The sequence below is a fragment of the Syngnathus floridae genome, chromosome 6 (genome assembly GCF_059516105.1).
Source record: "Syngnathus floridae isolate MCC-2025c chromosome 6, RoL_Sflo_1.0, whole genome shotgun sequence".
In the NCBI taxonomy this organism is placed as follows: domain Eukaryota; kingdom Metazoa; phylum Chordata; class Actinopteri; order Syngnathiformes; family Syngnathidae; genus Syngnathus; species Syngnathus floridae.
This window is the reverse complement of record NC_142418.1, coordinates 18,538,220-18,557,361: the sequence shown is the minus strand read 5'-3', so window position 1 is coordinate 18,557,361 and position 19,142 is coordinate 18,538,220. Positions and strand designations below refer to the sequence as shown.

The window sequence follows — 19,142 nt, the reverse complement described above, 5'->3', positions numbered from 1 at the left end:
TTCGGCGGATGTTATGGTCAGCTGACCCGCCTTCCTCCTCACAGAACTTCCTTTTTGTCATGAGCAAATCTAAATTTGATTGCTACAACATTATGTCATCGATTTAAGCACAAGCGGGCAAAAAAAAAAAGATTGGAAAATGTCTGCGAAGCCAACGTGTTTGATTGTGTTGAGTGCCGCTCCTAAAGGTGTGTTTGACAAGCTATTCGTTTAACAATTTTTTTTTTTTTAAATTGCACTTCATGCATGAATGTTGTAACTTGTGTTTTATTTTCACTGGTCACTAGGAGTTTCTGCAAAGTCTTTCCAGCAGTGTTTCAATCTTTGCTCTTCTGTGTTTAACCTCCAGACAGCAACGCCTGCGGTAAGTCGCCTTTTCCTGGATAAAAAAAAAATCTCCTCAAACTGGACTAAAATATACAAAATTAAAACGTCATATTGAAGGGAAAAAAAAAGAATCCTAGCTGTATGGCTTCTCTTAATTCTCCTAAAAAAAACTACAAATGACAATGCTAATTTTAGTCTAGCCATGTTTATTTTTAATTGGGTTCACCCTTAAACAAATCAAACTAGAAGGTATTTCAGAAGAAACACATTTAGCAATGTCACTAACCTAAGCTGTCTGTTTCATTCAAGGGGAAGCCAATTGATTTTGTTGGGGTGGATGACAGCACATCCAGGTGGGTGCAGGACTTTAACATGAAACCATACGCAACCCCTGCCAAACTTGAATCCATCGATGGTGAGAGTCATTCAGTCACTATTTTTGTCAATTAGTTTTGCCCACTGTGTCACCACGACCTTGTCGTTTATTGATTGATTTTTGAATAGGGGCTCGATACCAGTCTCTGCTCATTCCCGACTGCCCGGGAGCAGCCATCGACCTGGCACACAGCGGCTCTCTGCACCGGATTCTCTCACACTTCATCTCTCACGAGAGTGAGTCGAGAGCCTCTTGTGACCAAATAAATGCGTGCATGCTAGTTAAGTGTTGATGTGTGCAGAAGCCGTGTGTGCTGTCGGACAGGGAGTGGCAGCTCTTTGCTCTGCCACGGAGGGGAACAGGTGGATCTTGGACGGCTATAGTTTGACCGGGGTATGTTCAATAAGCGTACCATTGGAAAATTGTGCAATGTCAATTGAAATGTGTTTGTTGCTGCCGCCGCTGAAGCCGTCAGTGTTTGAACTGGTGCGGAGGCCGGACTTTGCCAACCTGCCTTTAATCGTAGAAGACTTTGTGAAGGACAGCGGTGGCTCATACACAGGCGAGTGCAGCTTCGTCATAGCCGATATCTTGATCGCGTAATTTTTCAAAGTTCTTCGGGAAAACCTTCTATCGAACTTGGTTTTGCAGCGAGCCAAGAGGACGCCGTGCACGTGGTCGCCGACAGACACCTGATAACCGGTCAGAACATGCAGTCCACCTGGCTTGCTGTCAACAATTTAATTCTGCTTGCTAGCGCCAAGTAAGATGAGCTGAGTCACATTTGGCATCACATCACACTGTACCTCAAAGATGAATTTATTCTGTGACCAAACTCAATGCACTTGCACATCAAATCCATCTCTAACTTCATTTCTGCAGCACCTTGTCTCCGTGATCGTTTTCAAAACGTATTTGATAGTGAAGGGAATACTGTTGTATTATTCACACACGCTGATTGATTTGTCCTGCTTAACACGCTTCTCCTTTCTTCACCCATTGATTTATTTGCAGTAACTTTGCATTTTCCTTGTCCCAATCAACCATTAAATCCTTTCAGCAGCTTTGTGGTACAATTAAGATCCATGAGCTGAGGACTCAAAGGAGGTCATAGAAGTAGTCCAGTCCTTGTCCCAGTTCCCACAAGGAAATTCCAGTACCCAGTTTTTTAGCCAGAGCGATCCTCACGTACACCGACTGGAAAGTTCAAGAGTATTCATTTCAACAAATTGCAATTAACGTTCAGAAAGTAATGAAAGTACATTTAAATCAAGGTTTACCTTCAATGATGGATAGTACACCACATGTTTTACTCCATTGCTTTGGAAACAAAGAAAGGGCAGATCAGTCCGAGTGTCGGGACGGAAGTCAAGCGGGACTCAACGAAAAATGACAGCCTTACTTACCTCTTGTAGGTAAAATGGTGCTCACCGTTGAAGTCATCCCAGATGATTTTGGGCTTGTGTTCCCACAAAAGGTCGATGTACCTGCCAATGGTTGCGCATGAACACTTCATTGCAATAAAAGACAAGTAGGATGCCGCTCACCTCCCCCCAAGAAGGGGCTCCGTTTTCTGGCTCCCAAAGTCCAGGCCGTATAAATTAAGCCCAAGCAGAATTTTGGATCTCCACTCTTTCTTGGGGGCCAGCTGCATGATGCAGTCGTTCACCCAGGACACGGGGGAACTGGGGCCCGCTCTGACGACAGACACCATCAATTTGTTCAGTTAGTACTGCGACTGGTCACCATTTTCTAATTGACTTTGACTAAAATTCTTTTAGGGTAGGGCCAAATTCCAGATATGATCACCATGGATTCCATTGTCCTTACTTGGGACCGCTGGAGTAGTCGTACGTCATGAGGCTGAAGCCGTCCACTATTGGGGCAAGTTGCTCAAACTCTTTCCTGTCAAACATTCCGGGCTGGCCGGCGCTAATTGGGGCACAAATTCCACACGCGGTCGGTCAACATTGTCATCGCAGACATCCAACTCGTCTTACTAGCTTCGCTTGCCTCGTCACGGCAGGAGGAATGACAAGGATGCAAATTAATAGGTTGGCCTTCAACGTTTCGCACGTGTGCGTCACCAAATGCACCAGTTCCCTGTTGGACACACATTGGGTCATTGTCATTTTGGTGCCATTCCAAGTTCAAAGGTTCTCGCCGATGATGGACTCACTTCCTTTTGTTGCCTGCCAGCTGGCTCCACAGCTCCAAGATGAGGCCATCAAATCCCTCCGCCTGCAGTAGCAGACAAAAAAACACAAGTTCGGTGGTCCACCAGTCAACCGCAGTGGACTCTGCCCTAGTTTACCTTTGCAACCTTGACCAGCTCGATTCCCAGCTCCTCAATCTCATCTTCGCTGGACAGCACGCTCATGTAGTCCTGATAGGACCAGCCGTCAAACAGCAGCCTGGGCACTGGCCACAAAACAAGACTGCGTCTTTATCTGGACAAACGCAAACCAGGCAGGCGTACTCACCGATCTTGACTTTATTGTTGGACTTGCGCACGGCTTTGACCCAGCCTGGAAAGATGCAAGCATTTCATCAAATCCGAATGACTAAAGGAAAGAAGAAAGAGCGAGCTGTGTACCCGTGTCATGGTCGTGAAGCCCAGTGACTTCAAAGCGCTCACTCCCTCGTCGGCGAAGTTGAAGCCACACCGGAGACACCGAGGTCATTTTGGGACCAAACAGCTTGGCGATGTCATAACCGTGGGAATTCCACTATGGAGAGAACATATTTTAGATCAGGCAATTATTGGGAGCCACACAGGGAAGGTGTCATTGATCCAAGACTTACGGGTGTGACATAACCAATAACTTCTCCTTTAAAGGTCTTCTGGATGTGCGTCCAATATCTTTTCTCTTCCCTCACGACATCCTTCCAATGAACTGATGTTGTCACCAGTCCCCTCTCCAACACACTCTCTGATGCTGGGGAGACCTGCACACCAACACACAATCCAGTTCAACAACAAATGTGGCCCCAAAAAGGTTGAATTTGCCTACGTGAGTAGTTACAGCGGTAAATATACCACAATGAAGTCCCAAAAATTAACACTCATTTTACAACATTACTCTTAAAAACATAGTCTGCTTCATTTTGAAAAATGTGTGTAGATCCACCGATCAACATTACATAGAGAAAAAAAAAAAACCGACGGTGCAGACATTTGACACTTTGTTGTTACCGTACACGGTTTGGCGGAAGAACACGTACTTACTACCGGTCATTCATTAGTTCGTGGCTTTGAAATGTTTTTCCAAATAATGGATACTTTTTCATTCCATTTGAAAGCAAGGACCGCCACTACTCAAGGTAAACATGACTCACCTCATTTTCTCGTTCAACTTTGTGCGACTTCTTCAAATCCGTTTTGGAGAGTGTCCCACACACCAAAGAGATGCAGCAGTAGGACACCGCGACAAATGACACCACCAACCTTCTTCTCATTTCCAAATTTCAAAACCAAATATATTAGGGATATATTCCAAAAAATGGGGGGCTTTATCGGCTATGTGGCTTTGTGTCGTGAACAGCAACAGAACATTCCCGACTGTGCGTTCCACGAATGAGCAAAAAAGCGGGCCAATTCGGACAGCTACCCAAAAAGAAGAAAAAAAAAAAAAAAGAAGCAACCCAGCAATTAAAACGATCAGCAATTATCGGGAACAAATTTTGCTCTGTGATGTCAACACGGCTCGCTCAGTCACTTCCGCCTTTTACTGTTTTCACAATAAAACCTGTGTGAGACGAACGAGTCCTTCCAGTTAGCCAACCGGTTTGCTGTTGATAATATTTCAAAGGAAAACCATGATTTATAACACCTATTTTCTTAGTTTGAAATTCTGAATTGTCACCCCATAAACTATATAATCATTTTTTCTCATAATTGCACCACATTGGATGCCTACTGGTCTGAGGTTAATAATTCATAGAATTTTTAAAACCATAATTTTTAAGTTTGACATTCTGAATTGTGACCCCATAAACTATAGAATCCTTTTTTTCTCTCATTATTTTTTCTTCTTTTTTAGCCGACAAAAATGAAAACAAAGTAACCAATGAAATGTTCATCACGACGTACAAGAACAAATATGACACGACACAATTCATAATTTCAAAATTCATTCTTATTAGTGAACATATAACGTGCACATATTTTTCAGAAAAACCCAAATGTCTCAAGTTTGAGTCACCGTTGAGTTGAATTGTAAAACATTTAGCTGGATAATGTATTTGATTGCACTCCACAGTTGGAATCAAAACCACAAGCATGCTAATAGACACGTAGAGGAAACAAGTCCGGCATGATTTACAACATTGTGATAGCTGTTGACGGTAATCCACGTCTGACAATGCTGAGGCTTTTCTTTTGGAACAGACAGACTTGTATTTTCACATTCAGCACGGTGTTTGTGTGCGTGTGGTTGAACCGCCGCATCATTTTTTCCCATCCTCCGATTGGTTGGCCAGAGCACAACTTGTTTCAGCCAAGTTTGACGAGCAAAGCAATTGTGTTATGAGCTGTACATGAAATTTGAATCATCAGCATCTTGTAGATATGCTCAGAATTCGATCTCGGCTCCAGCTTTCAGGTGTGGAGTTTGCATGTTCTCCCCGTGCCTGTGTGGGTTGTTTCCACGTTACAAAAACATGCACGGTTGGCTGATCGACCAATCCAAATTGCCTGTATGCATGGATAGATAGATCGATCAGTGGATGGATTCCAGATCAGCAGACACTGATGGGCAGATGGCTGGATTGATATATTGGTGGATGATGATGATGGATGGAGGGATACATGGTTGATGATGATTTAAAAGTGGATGAATAGATGATGGAGGGACGGCTGGATGAATGTACAGAGGACTGTTGAGCCGCAGTCTTCACTTCTCTAAGATGGCCAGTCTGATGGTCTGAGGACAGACGGTGAGGGGGAAGGATCCGCTGCCCTCGTCATGAATCCCAGTGGAGAAATATGGGAAGATCCTCTCGGTGAACTTGTCTTTAAAGACGAAAATGATCTTTCCATCCGCTGCGTTGATGAACACCACCTTCCCTTTGTCGTAGTCCAGCTCCACCGTAATCCTGTCGGCCTTACACTTCCAGTCCAGTTTTGTGCGAGGCGCAGTCTGAGCCCACAGGACCTCCCCTATAATGCCTCCAATGATCCAGACCCCTTCGGACGGCTTGAGGGACATGGCCCCCTTCCTTTGGATGGACTCTCGGACCACGCCGATGTACCAGTCTTTCCCCTGACTCACGTCCACCGTCCAGCTATGTTTCCCGGACACAAAGCCGCCGGCTCCCAGCACGCACACTCCGCCCGTGCAGCGTTCCGGGTTGTCCGGGAGCATCCGCTGACTGCTGTACTGCACGCAGGTCAACTCCTTCGAAATCTCCAAGTTGGCCTGGGCTGTGTTTGGATCCAAGGCGATGGGCGCTGGAGGATTTTCAAAAGGCCGAACAAATAGATGCGTTCATACTTTGGTGTGAGGAAAATTCCTCGAGCGCTTACGATTAGCTCGTTTTGGTCGACAACTTGGCAAGGGTTGAGGTGGAAACGCACAACCTTCAGGTTACTCTACCCCGTGAGCCATGTCAATGATGAACTATGTTGGCCCCGTGCCCTAGTTCCAGTTTGTTTTTCAGAAAGTCCCCATTTCATTGACTCACCGTATTTCACGAGGCCTTCCATCTTCTTCCATACGTGAAATTTAAGCGACGCCTGATGCGTGGCGCAGTTGATCAAGATGTCTCGGATGATTTCCGGTTCTCTGATATTGCATTTGAGCCTACAGAAAGAAACAAAAAGAAGAATCACACCGACTATATAAGCACAGCAACGTACGTCGGGCACTTGCCCACACTCACTTCTTTTTGGTGTCTTTGTAATCCTACGGAGTAAAGACGAGAGATTTAAAACCACGATTAAGTCTTTTGAAGAAAACAAAGTTCCAGTGCGTTTGTGCGTACCACCAAAAAGGCTAAATGGTCTCCCTTCAGTCTTGTCTCTGTGTGACTGATGACCGTGGTCAGGCTCTTGATCTGGTTCTCAATGGAATCCAACTTGAGGCTCATCACTTTGACCTTCACTTCCACTTCCTGTGCCAGCGCCTGAAGTCTAGACTCTTCCTCATTGAAAAGGAACAAGTGCAACTTTTGGAACTCCTCCCTGATCGTTCGGTTGTTTTCATCCGCTTGCTTCTGTAATGAGATTGCGGCGGCGGTGGCGGCGGCAGGCTCTTAAGTTAAAGTGTGAACATTGAAGTGAACAAGTGTGTGCTGTAATGGGAACCTGTATAAATGTTCTGGTCCTTTCCCAGCTCTCTCTCGTCTTGTTCAGAGTCCGCAGCTTCTTCTTGAGGGACTCCAGCGTGCCTGATATTTCTTCCTGACATATTCACGCAAACAGGAAATCGTCAACTTCCACATTTTTTAGCTTTCGGTACACTCTTCTTCTTCTTACATGGCTTTAGGGTGGTGATAGTTGTCACTTTCTTTTTTCTTTTTTTTTTTTTACCCGGGTTCACAATTTTGAAATTGACGTTTCAATGAGTAATTTAATTTTCCAATTATAGGAACATGCCATTTTCACTCACTTTCATTCCATTATGTTTATAACATGAGCACTGCAAATAGCAACGGCATCTGATTTTCTAAAAAATGTCAAAATAATGGAATCCAATCTGCATTTTTCCAGCCTCTCCGTTTCAACCTGTGGCTGACACTGCGACACGGAGCACATCCCCTTTCAAAGGTGAGCTACTCTTGCTTGATCAATTGTTTGGTTCAAACGTCAACATCATTACAAAGAAGACGATATTAAGCGCGTTTGAATACCAATGGATCCATTTTTGTCTATCCCTAACTTTTGCCGTAATTGAGCTCCATTCTATTTTGTACCTTCTTCTGCTTGGCGGCTTCATCCAGCGGACAGCACTCGTGGATTTTGTGCTGTTTGGACATTTGGCACAGCAGGCAAATGGGCTGCTCGTCATTCTGACAATAAATGCTCAGCTTCTCCTCGTGAAGCATGCAGCGGTCTCCGCTCACGTTCTCCATGTGGTACTGATCCGCTGCGATCTTCAGCGCCAAATTGATGGGAGGCCTTTTGGGAGTGCAGACGGCCTTACACACCGGACACTCTTGACATCTTTTCCATTCCCAGAACTGATGCAGGCAAAGTTTGCAAACGTTATGTCCGCACTGGAGAAGAACCGGGTAGCAGTAGATTTCCGTACACTGAGGACAAGTCAGGTCCTCTCTGGAGATGACGCTGTGTGTTGCCATGACTTTGAAGATGGACCGTCATGTGAGCCAAGTGCGGATCTTCACTGCTCTTCAGGTGCAATCAACACTCACTCATAGTTCACGCCTCACACACACACACACACACACACACGCTCATACCGTCAATGCTGGCAAGCTTGTCAAACCGGTTTAATGCGAGTCCAGATATAGACGACACGCAAATTAGGTAATGCGTGCTGCTTGGGAACAATGGCTGTAATTTGGAACAAAAATACACAGAAATGTACATTCCAATCCAATACACAGAAAATGATAGATTATACTCAAATCTGTACATTATGCACAAAATGTACATTCTTTTTATTATTTGAATCAAATACACAGAAAATTAAGAAAATGATATACTAAAATCTGTGTTGAGTGAGAAATAACGCAAATCACAACAAAAGGATAAGAACAATTACAGTAAAACAAGCTAAATTAAAATTGAAAAAAACCCTGCATCGTTTTCTTTGTGTGACATGCAACGCTAAAAATATAGACTAATGAGTCATTAAAACCAGCAGTGACGCAAGTCAAAAAAAATTGTGGAAACTCGTAGGAAAATTACAAGAGCACAAAATAGAAGCAGCAAAATGACAGGTTGACCTGTCAAGTAAAAATTCAATATAGTCAGATAGAAAACATCTTTTAGCATCATCTTTTGTAGCAATCGTTTTTCTGCTCTTTGGCAATATGTTTCGCAAACATTGACATGTGTACAGTAAGTCACATTTCCCCTAAACTTGTCCCACTGAAATGCAATGAAATTCTTCCAGTAGACGTTGCCAACATTTCATTGTGATGAGTACAGGAGAAAGAAAAAAAAAAACCTCCTCAAGAGGTGTTTTCCCACACACAGTTGAAAGTACGATGACTCATCCGTCGACAGCTTTGCGCTCGTTCGTTCGTTCGGTTGGCAAGCAATCCAGGGTTTAACCCCCCTCTCAACCAGGAAAGGCTCAAGTCATCCACAAAGCCTTTGTCAGTCTATTTATGCCACTGACGTAGATCCATTCATTTCTTATCGGCATAGGATTGGAGCAGAACCTGATATCTAGCCGTCCAGTGCAGGGACAGCTCCAGGAATTGGATCTCCCTTTTTCTCTAGAAGCCAAAATGACCAATTAGCTCATAGCTTAGATACAGACTTAATAATGTTTGGTTTTTCTCATACAAAATATGAAAAGGGAGCATAAGTAAACAATAACACTTTATTCCAGTTCAGTAGAAAACAACAACATCTGCAAAATGTTGAATTAAAACACATAACCGTAAGTAACAAAAAGATATCCATAGGTTTCAGTTCACTGCTTTCTTGTGCGCTTTGTGCACTTTGTCTTGGTCGTCGTTTCCGCTTGGTGTGCAGAAAGCAGTTTTTTCTTGAGCTTGCTTTGGTCCACGCCACTTCTTCTGCTTCTGGTGGGCCGCTGCTGACGAGCGCGCCCCCTTATCGCTCGCCCGGCCGACGTAGATGTTTCCTCTTGTGGCCTGTTGTCGTCGGCGAACAATGATTCATCTTGGTCCCAAACTACCACGGTTACACCTGTGAGGCAGACATGGGGCTTTTCAGAGCATCAAAACCAAAAAGGGTGTCCAACCTTCCCTTGTATCACCTTACCCATTCCAGAGCCAATCACATCTCCCATTGGATTGAATTTATTGATCTGAAAAACATATTTGCACATCTTTAACTTGACCTTCCACACCACAATGGACAATGGTTTGCTTTTTTTCTGTATACATGTGATTTTAAAATTTAAAAAGTAAATCTAGCTGGAAAGGAGGAGTTTATGCAGGGTGAGGCTTTGACAGGAAAAATATGGCTGTGTTGATAATTACAGATGATGCTAAACGAATAGACAGCCCCTTTCCACGATGCCAGCAAAAGGTGTTCCAAAACGCTGCAATTATCGTTCTCTCAAACACCTCGTGCATCTGTGTGCACTTCACTGACGACTGTAGAGAGTAATGCTTGCGGCAAGGGCAAAATTGGAGCAGTTGTGCTTAGCGAATAAGAAATCATTCGGCAAATTGACTGTGCTTGGTTCTACTCACAGATTTGATTCCTCCAACATTGGGATCATACAATTGGCACACAAGCTCTGCTGTGTTGGAATCAAAGATGTCAATAGTTCTCTGGTCGTCCTGACAGATCCTGTCATCAGGGTAACGACCCACCACGATGAGGTCATACACAGGATGCCATGTAGCCTGTGGGAACGTTGGCAAAACAAGTTTGGCTGGGTACTTTTTTTTTTTCTTCCCCCGACTCGGATCAGGCGCGAATTCTTGGACTTTGTGAGACAACCAACCTTGATGGGTGTGATGTGTTGAAAATGTCGATGTGGATGATGGATGATTTGTTGAGGCTTGGACCAATCAGAGGATGAATACACACGGATCTCGTTGTACTGATCAGTTGTGAGCAACTTGGAGCAGTCCGAGGGATGGAAATAGGCTGTGAAGATCCAAGAAAGGGATGTTAAAAAAAAAAAAAAATCCCTTGCATGTGAATTTGTCAGAAGACCTGAGTTGATAGCCTTCTCGTGAGGCATGTCATGAAGAAAGCTCTTCTTGTCCTTCATGTTTCTCAGGTCCCACAGCTTCACTGTGTGGTCCACTGACGCCGTCGCAAGCAGCCAATCACAGCGTGGGTTGAACTCTGCGTGGGTCACTTTGGCTTTGTGTAATTTATCACTGAAAATCTACAATATTGAAAGAAAACAAAAAAGCATTTCGTCTTCTTATAGGGGACTAAATCGTGATTGCTACATGTAAAAAATGGTTTCAGAAACCATAAAAAAAAAGGAGGATCACATACCTTCTGCCCATCTAAACCCATCAGCAGTAGATTTCCAACATTGTCTCCAGTCACAAGCATCTGGCGGCTGATGGAGACGTCCACACAGCAGTACCAGAAACTGGGAGTAGAATGTTCATTCAAATGATGCCTTCCAAAAATCTCTTTAAAATAACGAAATGAGGGCTGGCATTTTTCATCAGTCTTCTCCGCACTTTTCTCACCATACGTTGTGGTGCTCGTGGCCACAATCTTCCGTTCTGGATAAAACGGTGGCTGTGAGGCCCTCAAAGCTCTGCAGGGTCAGTGTGCCCTCACCGGAGGCCACGTACACCCTGGAAAGATCCGTGGGACAAAACTTCATCCCTCCGATGAAGTCTCCGGCGCCGTTCTACGCGCACAAACAGAAACGCAGGCCTTTCGTTGGGCACTTGTAATTTAAGGGGACGTATTATGGAAAGATGTCTTCTGCCTCACTTCTGTTTTGTGAGACTGTTGCAGACAATGTCACCAGAATTAGCTTCTGATTGCTGGCATTTTTTATTTTTTTAATTTGATGGAGGGGAGGCAGCGTGTTTGGGATTGGCTGCTATGCAAATGATTGAATCTCTATGGGGGGTGCATTATTTCTCCTTGAGACAAAAAGGACCACTTTCGAAGAAGACTGATGAAAAAAAAAACCTTCATGACCCTCGCTGTGTGCACTTGATACAATACAAGTAGACTGGAGTCTTACTTGAAGGTATCTGTGCAGGCAAACACTGTGAGAGTGGTCCCATTGAAATCTCTGAGGGACGTCGTACCCCCCATAGATGACGTGAACAGCTGAGTGGGCTTTAAAGGGTTAAACCTCATATCTGTTACCGAGTCTCCAGCCCCCATCTGAACAGAGAACCAGCAACAGGGCTATCAAGCCGAGCCAAGCACAAGTGCTCACTGAAAGCAAGCTCACCCCTCTGATGAACATCTTCTGGTCGCGGAGCTTGAAGTCCCACAGCTCGATGTCACCGCCCTTGGAGCCCACTACCAATGTGCTGGGATTGGTGGGATGCCACTCCAGGCAGGTGACTCGCCGGTCGAAGGGAAGGTTTGATGCGTGGTAATGGTACGAAGAGAGTGAGCGGACAAAAGGCTCTTGGAGACACTGAAAATTTCAAAATAAAACACGAGACTGACAGTTTCCCAATGCCAACACGGATATGCTCCTCAAATGAAGTGGTTGCATACATGATAAAAAGAGGAGCCAAAAGGATTTTTTCCCACCGGCAACACTCCTACTAACGCGAAAACTTGTATTTTAATTGTACGGCAGCGCCTCTTACCTGTCTCATTTGAGTATGAACACTTTGTCCCAAAGTGTGCTTGTAGATGTAGTGGAGTATGCTTCCATGTGCAGTTTTCTTCTGAATCCCTGTGGAAAGGAGACCTTGTCAACACAGACACCAGCAGACAATATCAAGCACAGGAAATGAATGCAGCCCACCCAAACAGCCACCTTTTTTGCACGCCTCTGCATCCTTCTTCTCCCGTAGTTTAGCCGACAAAGTTGAACCAGAGTTCTCCCCACCAGCTCTTTTCTCCACCTGTGGCTTTTTGGATTTGGATTTGAGGCCATCAGATTTGGAGGGTTTGCTTTTCATCGCGAACCCTGCAAAAACCAAAGGCTTGACGAAAGGACGCGTTGAGCAAATTTGTCAAACATGCCTCACAGACACTGTCCGCTCACCTGTGATGTTTCGCGACTGGTGTGACAGCTTAGCAAAAAGACCACTTGCGTTTACATAACACACGTGACTTCAGGACGTGGCTGTTTTGTAACTTGTATTTCTCTTGTTTCACGGCAGGTGGCGGTGTTTCAATCAACCAGCATATGAAGTGAAAGCGGCGTTCACGTTTAGTCGTTTATCCTAAACCAATAATCGATTTATATTTACTATCATCACCAGCCAAATGAAATCGGATTGAAATTTTATTAGATAATAAAAGACGTGAAGCAATAAAGCACTATTACGGTTTGAATCAATTTGGAACGATAATGCTCGAAAGCGAGTTGTTTTAATGGTTTCAGCTGGTTAAATAATAGTTTAAACACGTAAAATGGATACAACGGGCGAAACGACAAGCGTGTAGGCGTTTTATTTTTGCAGAAAATCACAGTAATTCTTACCTTTCCTTGGTGACATGAACGCACCAAACATGAATGCAGGAAGCGGAAATACCTGATCTTGAAGGACGCTTCTGATTGGCTACGATCGGCTCATTTTGAAAACGTACATTCGTTTGAACAAAGACGAGGGAGCGAGCGAGCAAGCAGAAATCAACAAGAAGAAGGTGAAAGAAATAGTGGGTGCGAGACAAAATGACCAGACCAGCGTAAGTTAAAATGACTAAATGTTGAAATGTGTTGTCTGTTACCACAGTGAAACGTGACATTTGTCAAGGGCGTGTTATTTTTATGATAATGTTGTTTGGACGTTCACCGGTTTTAGTTGAAATGTTTAGCCGCAGGCCCACTAGCCTCGGGACTGGCTAGCTAGCTAGCTAGCTAGCGTGTGACTTTGTTCCCAAACTGCCAAGTAATAATGGCGTGAATTGTATTTATTATATTTTTTTCAGAAAGGGCAAAACACCCCGGCGACAACCTCCCAAAAAAAGCGGCCAGAAAGACCCAGTTGGGGTGAGTTTGAAAGCAGATGGCCAGCACTTAACAGACGTGTTCGAGATTTGCGCCGAACCAACCGTCTTTTATTTGTATTTGTTTTCTATCCCACTCAGGTTTACTGTCGTGTGCGACCCCTCGGCGGAGAAACCGAAGAATGTTGCATCGAGGTGATCAGCAGCACCACCATCCAGCTGCATGCACCCGAAGGCTTCAAAACAAACCGCAATGGAGAATACAAAGAGGTGAAGGATTGGAACCAGCAAAGGTTCACACGTGGAAACTTTCAAAGACGATATGAGACCAAGTATTAGTGCTTTTTGTGCGGTTTAACAATCCTTTCTGTTTCACAGACACAGTACTCCTTCAAAAAGGTCTTTGGAGTGTTAGTGTCTCAAGTGGAGTTATTTGAGAGTGTCGCCAAGCCTCTCGTTGATGACCTCATCCATGGAAGAAATGGTAAGGCTTTGTTCAGAGCGTTGCTGGTGCCTCCACCTCCATTTTATCCCATTGCGTCTCTCTTGTTCATCACAGGGCTCCTCTTTACATATGGCGTGACGGGAAGTGGGAAGACGTTCACCATGACTGGCTCTCAGGGCCTAGGTGGACTTCTGCCTCGCTCTCTTGACATGCTCTTCAACAGCATCGGGTCTTTCCAGGCCAAACGATATGTAAGGCCTGCACTGAATATCTACTTTGTTCACGCATCTGTGTAAGATCTTGGACCTAATGTTACGTCATCTATTTTTGCAGGTCTTTAGGTCAGATGATAAAAACGGCATCGAGGTCCAGAATGAAGTCGATGCCCTGTTGGAGAGACAAAGGCGTGAAAATGCTTGTGCTCCCAAAACTGCCTCATCCAGGTTGGCCCGAGTCCCGTCCATGAACACGAAACCCGCTTCTGACGTTTAAGCGGGAATTGTCGACTTGCACTTTAGGCAGAAGGTGGATCCTGAAATCGCTGACATGATTAAGCCGGCCGAGGCGTGCAAAGCAGATGACGTGGATGAGGACAGCAGCTACAGCGTTTTTGTGTCCTACATTGAAATCTACAACAACTACATTTATGATCTCCTCGATGAAAACCAGGAGGATACATTTAGGCCCAAGTGAGTTCCAAGAAAGCAAATGTTTGGATCGACACCAAAACGAGCCTTCAGATGCTCACTCGATGAATGTCAAATTGTATTTTCTTCTAGGTGGAATGGTGGAGGCACACCTCTGCGTCAGAACACTGACTTTACGTATGTGACCAGTGAAGTAATAGTAACTTCATACTTAAGTTTCCCATAACAGTTGGCATTCCAGCTGCTCCTTAGGATGCCTTGCCATTGCTGGGTACAGCTACCCACTTGCTGAAGTTAGACCTAATCAAATATTTTGTATCTTTTAGAAAAAAGAGAGAGAGAATCAGTGAAAGCTGCCAAGCATGTTATGTTTTTGTGTATGCGCGCGTTCTGACGTGTTTTGTGACAGCAGAGGCATTGGCAAAATAATTGCATGCAGTCAGAACATCTCTCGCCATGGCATTCTGTCCGTCCAGCTGCTGCTTGTTGTCTGTCATGGCAGACCTCCAATTTCCCGAAATCAGCTCCAGTCCTTTTTTTGCCCTGCCCCACCTGCCGCATCCTCCGAAACTCAACGAAACAAGCAATCTGGTGTGTTTTGAGACTAACACTGCCCCGTCTTCTTTCCTTCTTGTGACGATAGAGCACCTCAGTCTAAAATTCTCCGAGAGGACCAGAACCATAACATGTATGTTGCCGGTTGCATGGAGGTTGAAGTCAAATCTGCCGAGGAGGCCTTTCAAGTCTTTTGGAAAGGTGAGCGGTGTTGATTTTGAAGGAAGGAGACAAGAACGTAAGCGTGTGGTATTTCGTGCTGTGATGGACCTCGATATTTGTCTGACTTGGTATTGTTGCCCCTGACTCTGACCAAGAAATGGCCTCCATTTTAATCTTCTCTCTGAGCATACTACGCAAGAGTTCCTTCCGATATAGATTTTCCAGAGGTCCTGGCTGTTTGGTAGTGTGTTGATAATCTCGTCGCTCTAGGTCAGAAGAGGAGGAAGGTGGCCAACACCCGGCTCAACCGCGAGTCCAGTCGCTCCCACAGCGTGTTCACCATCAAACTGGCGCAGGCTCCTCTGGACGCAGATGGCGACAGCATCCTTCAGGTGAGCTGGGGCCAAAGCTACATTCATTGACACCAGACTAGACCCTTTTGACGTCTGATTTTATTTATTTATTTTTTGGGAATGAGAAGAACCAAGTGGCTGTCAGTCAGCTGTGTCTGGTGGACTTGGCAGGAAGCGAGCGAACAGGCAGGACGGGGGCCGAGGGTACTCGCGTACGTGAAGCAGGTAGGATCTCAAAGCCTATTTGTCACACATTTGACTTTGCGCTCACTTGAGACGTGTTGCCTTGCAGGAAACATCAATCAGTCTCTACTGACTCTGCGCACGTGTATCGAGGTCCTGCGAGAAAACCAGATGTGCGGTACAAACAGGGTGAGTCCCACCCACTGTCCCTCTATTGTCCCCAATTTGATTGCATCCTTTTGTGCACTAGATGGTTCCCTACAGAGACTCCAAAGTCACCCATTTATTCAAAAACTATTTTGACGGAGAAGGGAAAGTCAAGATGGTGGTCTGCGTCAACCCAAAGGCCGATGACTACGAAGAAACCTTGGTCAGCTCCGCGTGCGCTCTCGGCCTCCCTTTTCATTTGCGTTTGTCTAACGCGGCCTTCTCCACATTGTCCAGCTGGTGATGCGCTTTGCCGAAATGACGCAGGAAGTGGAAGTGGCTCGGCCACTGGACCGACCCATCTACGGCTTCACGCCGGGCCGCCGCAATCGAAACCAGGCTTTCAAAGAGGAGCTATCTCGCAAGTTGGAGGAGCGCGGCGGTCCAGTAGACACAGGTAGTGTCTGTTGTGTCATCCCTTCATGGCCAAAGAGGAGAAAAATGAAAGTTTTCCACACTACCAAAAAAAAAAGTGTAGTTTGGCATTCTGTTGTGTTTCCTCACAGACATAACTTCAGTTTTGAACTTGGCGACGCACAGCCTGCCTCCCATCCCCTCCATCGAGGTTACGGACGCTCACGATGACATCACCCTGCCGAGGCTGATCGAGGCTCTGCAGAACAGGCACCGAATCAGACGGGCCATGGTGGAAGACTACAACCAAGCAGGTGACTGTTCATGGTCGACCTCATCCCCCGCTGAACCTTCTGGGCTTACTTCTTTTTGTCTTTTAGCCAGCAGGATGACATCTCTTCTGCAACAGCTCGACGGCAATATCAACTCCAAAGAGAATTACATGCACGAACAGAACAGCAAGCTTTTGGAGAAGGACAAGATCATCCAAAACAACACCGCAGAAATTGAGCGGTTGGAGAAAAAAGCAAAGATGCTTGAGCATAAGGTGGGCTTTGTGTCCAAGGCTCAAGCCCTTCACAGCTGCTTTCTCCGACTGAGCTGCTTCCCCGTTTGCAGATTGACATCCTTCAGAAAACGACCAAGATCTACGAGGACGACAAGCGTTCCCTGCAGCACGAGTTGGAAACGAGAGCGCAAAGGCTGCAGAGGGAGCTGTCCGAGAAGAGACGCATGGAGCAGCGCATGCACGGGGCTGTCACCGACACGCAGCACAAGTGGGAGAAAGAATGCGTGAGTGTCTCCGGCAAAGAATCCCTTTCATCTTGCCAAAGAATTCCGAATGACGTGGCGGCGCTTGTGTCTGGCCGCGCAGGAGAGACGCGTGAACGCCATGCAGCATGAGATGCAGAACAAACTGTGGGTGAAAGATGAGAAGCTCAAGCAGCTGAAAGCCATCGTGACGGAGGGCAAGACGCCGAGTCACCCTGATGCGCCGCCCCGTCAGACACAACCCAAGTCGGCGCCGGCGCCGCCCCCCAGGGAAGAACGAGTCCCAATGCCTGCAAAAAGATCTGCCTCGCCTTCACCGGCGGTACGCGGCCTTGGCTGAGTTTGGGTCTTAACGTCGTCATTGTTTCTAAATTTGCTCAATTTAATTTTTCACAATTTGGCGTGTGTGCCCATGTTTATTCATTTGCCTGGTTGTGACTCCTCCTCGTGTGTGTGTGTATGTGTGCTCAAACCAGACGTCGGCGCCAGTCCGGCCCCTGCACCGGCGCTCCCGCTCAGCAGGTGGAGAAAAGTGGGTGGACCATAAGCCTTCCTCCAGCCTGGACTTGGGAACGGTGCTGCAGCCCATCATTCCCAACGCCATCAAAGTGTCGGCGCCCAATGAGAAGGTGCTGTCCAAGTGCGACCGATACGTGTTGACGCACCAGGAAATTGCCTCTGATGGCGAAATCCAGACCCAACTTATTAAGGTGAGTCGTGGAGCATCACTGAGGGACTACATCGATGGGCCACTTGCTCATAGTACATGACATGTTCCAGGGTGATGTGATGAAGACCAGAGGAGGAGGACAGGCTGTCCAGTTCACTGACATCGAGACATTGAAACAGCAGCTCACCAACATCGAATGGTCTGTAATTAACCACTGGAGGTTGCAGACTCAGTCAACGATCGTGTTTTTTAAAAAGATTTTTAACTTGTATGTTTTTGTGCCCCAAGCCGCAAAAGGAAGTCTTCGGAAGGAGATGGCAGTCACCAAAAAGGTGGTGGATCTTTGGCCGATGTGGAGAACAGGGTAAGATGATTGTCATCAAAAAAACTGGAAGAGATGAAAACAGAACATTGTGCAAACGGCTTGGTCGCGTTGCGAAACTCGTACAACTATTTGAAACATTTGTCATCTGAGCCCTGCAGGGAAATATGTTCAGGCATCTGCCTATTTGGTTTTGCTGTATTGGCAGTCCTATTAAAATGTTCAATAAAGAGGTTGTATTGTTTCAAATAGTGATTTCTCTACAGTGCGCTGTCGCAATGGAGATGAAGGCTGGCTCCACGATGGGACCTGGCGTTGAGCATCATTGCATCACCAAGTAAGCTGCTGCTGCTGCTGCCGCTGTTATGTTTTGTAAAACGTGCTTTACGGGACTAATTTAATAACTGTATTTGCTTTTACAGGCGCAGGAAACCCTGAAAGCAGAAAGCGGTTCCACTGAGTATCACTCCATTTTGGTCTTTTTGTGCAATACTTCCAAAGCTTTTTTTTTTTTATATTTGTATCTTTGCTGATATTTAACATTCATCACTTCTGTATTATTCAAGTGTACACTTCCAAAGCTGTTCATAAAATATTTCAGGTTTTGTAGCACCAGCAGAATTTGTGGTATCTAGGTCAGTTTTGTATGGTGTGCATTGTGTGTGTATCCCTTTTATAGTTTTTGTACTGTAGTCGAACGTTTATAAAGTATGTTTTTTTTTCTCGAGTAATTTCCTTATTAATTGAACGCTCTTGTTGATGTCACTGTACTCGGGCAAGAAATTCCTTTGTACCGGATTGATTTGTGTGGCTGAGTGCAATACAATAAATAAGCACTGGGTGGCAGCACAGGACAATAGTTAAATATCGACAGGGCTCGGAGAAGGTTCATCCGCTTCACCGTTGGCTCCTGAATGCCATCCATTTGGACAACATTGCAAAAGAAGGTGTTGCAAAATAGTAATTGCACTCATATGAAATTTTATATTTATGTGTTTCTGCTGAAGTGACAAGTACTGACAATACAATTG

At 45.4% G+C, this 19,142-nt stretch overlaps 5 protein-coding genes across 11 annotated transcripts; 2 read left to right on the top strand and 3 right to left on the bottom strand.

Annotated features, from left to right (window-relative positions):
• The first annotated feature begins 12 nt into the window (after positions 1-12).
• On the top strand, positions 13-1,767 carry gatd1 (glutamine amidotransferase class 1 domain containing 1). The gene is made up of 7 exons (XM_088378048.1): positions 13-188; positions 288-364; positions 637-742; positions 832-939; positions 1,005-1,096; positions 1,172-1,265; positions 1,355-1,767. Exons 1-7 carry the CDS (start codon positions 140-142, stop codon positions 1,468-1,470), a joined length of 642 nt encoding a protein of 213 aa, XP_088234174.1. The 5' UTR covers positions 13-139; the 3' UTR covers positions 1,471-1,767.
• On the bottom strand, positions 1,507-4,432 carry chid1 (chitinase domain containing 1). Its single transcript, XM_088378047.1, has 12 exons — positions 4,043-4,432; positions 3,509-3,652; positions 3,300-3,432; positions 3,187-3,231; positions 3,018-3,124; positions 2,883-2,944; positions 2,717-2,806; positions 2,534-2,635; positions 2,251-2,400; positions 2,110-2,190; positions 1,984-2,023; positions 1,507-1,900 (listed from the first exon to the last, which is right to left on the bottom strand). The coding sequence occupies exons 1-12, from the start codon at positions 4,160-4,162 to the stop codon at positions 1,802-1,804; spliced, it is 1,173 nt and encodes a 390-aa protein (XP_088234173.1). The 5' UTR covers positions 4,163-4,432; the 3' UTR covers positions 1,507-1,801.
• On the top strand, positions 3,881-18,957 carry kif23 (kinesin family member 23). Of its 3 annotated transcripts, none has more exons than XM_088378032.1 (26): positions 3,881-4,027; positions 7,416-7,472; positions 7,884-8,060; positions 12,653-13,181; positions 13,425-13,485; positions 13,584-13,712; positions 13,821-13,926; positions 14,002-14,138; positions 14,221-14,330; positions 14,406-14,576; positions 14,667-14,711; positions 15,178-15,290; positions 15,522-15,643; positions 15,733-15,829; positions 15,897-15,976; positions 16,038-16,157; positions 16,232-16,391; positions 16,501-16,662; positions 16,729-16,895; positions 16,967-17,140; positions 17,223-17,441; positions 17,596-17,829; positions 17,900-17,988; positions 18,078-18,153; positions 18,378-18,448; positions 18,534-18,957. In XM_088378032.1, exons 4-26 carry the CDS (start codon positions 13,168-13,170, stop codon positions 18,547-18,549), a joined length of 2,673 nt encoding a protein of 890 aa, XP_088234158.1. In that variant the 5' UTR covers positions 3,881-4,027; positions 7,416-7,472; positions 7,884-8,060; positions 12,653-13,167; the 3' UTR covers positions 18,550-18,957. The 3 variants fall into 3 exon arrangements, with proteins under 3 accessions (XP_088234158.1, XP_088234157.1, XP_088234159.1); XM_088378031.1 differs by having other exon boundaries at positions 7,646-8,060; XM_088378033.1 differs by lacking the exon at positions 14,667-14,711 and having other exon boundaries at positions 7,646-8,060.
• Positions 4,825-8,095, bottom strand: LOC148397097 (zinc-binding protein A33-like). Its single transcript, XM_088378046.1, has 6 exons — positions 7,619-8,095; positions 7,011-7,106; positions 6,689-6,919; positions 6,587-6,609; positions 6,389-6,507; positions 4,825-6,155 (listed from the first exon to the last, which is right to left on the bottom strand). Exons 1-6 carry the CDS (start codon positions 8,003-8,005, stop codon positions 5,599-5,601), a joined length of 1,413 nt encoding a protein of 470 aa, XP_088234172.1. The 5' UTR covers positions 8,006-8,095; the 3' UTR covers positions 4,825-5,598.
• On the bottom strand, positions 9,202-12,998 carry ddb2 (damage-specific DNA binding protein 2). 5 transcript variants are annotated; one of them, XM_088378041.1, is made up of 12 exons: positions 12,976-12,998; positions 12,292-12,456; positions 12,131-12,219; positions 11,761-11,952; positions 11,545-11,690; positions 11,033-11,143; positions 10,830-10,929; positions 10,536-10,713; positions 10,321-10,466; positions 10,064-10,219; positions 9,627-9,672; positions 9,202-9,551 (listed from the first exon to the last, which is right to left on the bottom strand). In XM_088378041.1, exons 1-12 carry the CDS (start codon positions 12,989-12,991, stop codon positions 9,313-9,315), a joined length of 1,584 nt encoding a protein of 527 aa, XP_088234167.1. In that variant the 5' UTR covers positions 12,992-12,998; the 3' UTR covers positions 9,202-9,312. The 5 variants fall into 5 exon arrangements, with proteins under 5 accessions (XP_088234167.1, XP_088234168.1, XP_088234171.1 ...); XM_088378042.1 differs by having other exon boundaries at positions 12,304-12,456; XM_088378045.1 differs by lacking the exon at positions 11,033-11,143.
• Positions 18,958-19,142: the final 185 nt, after the last annotated feature.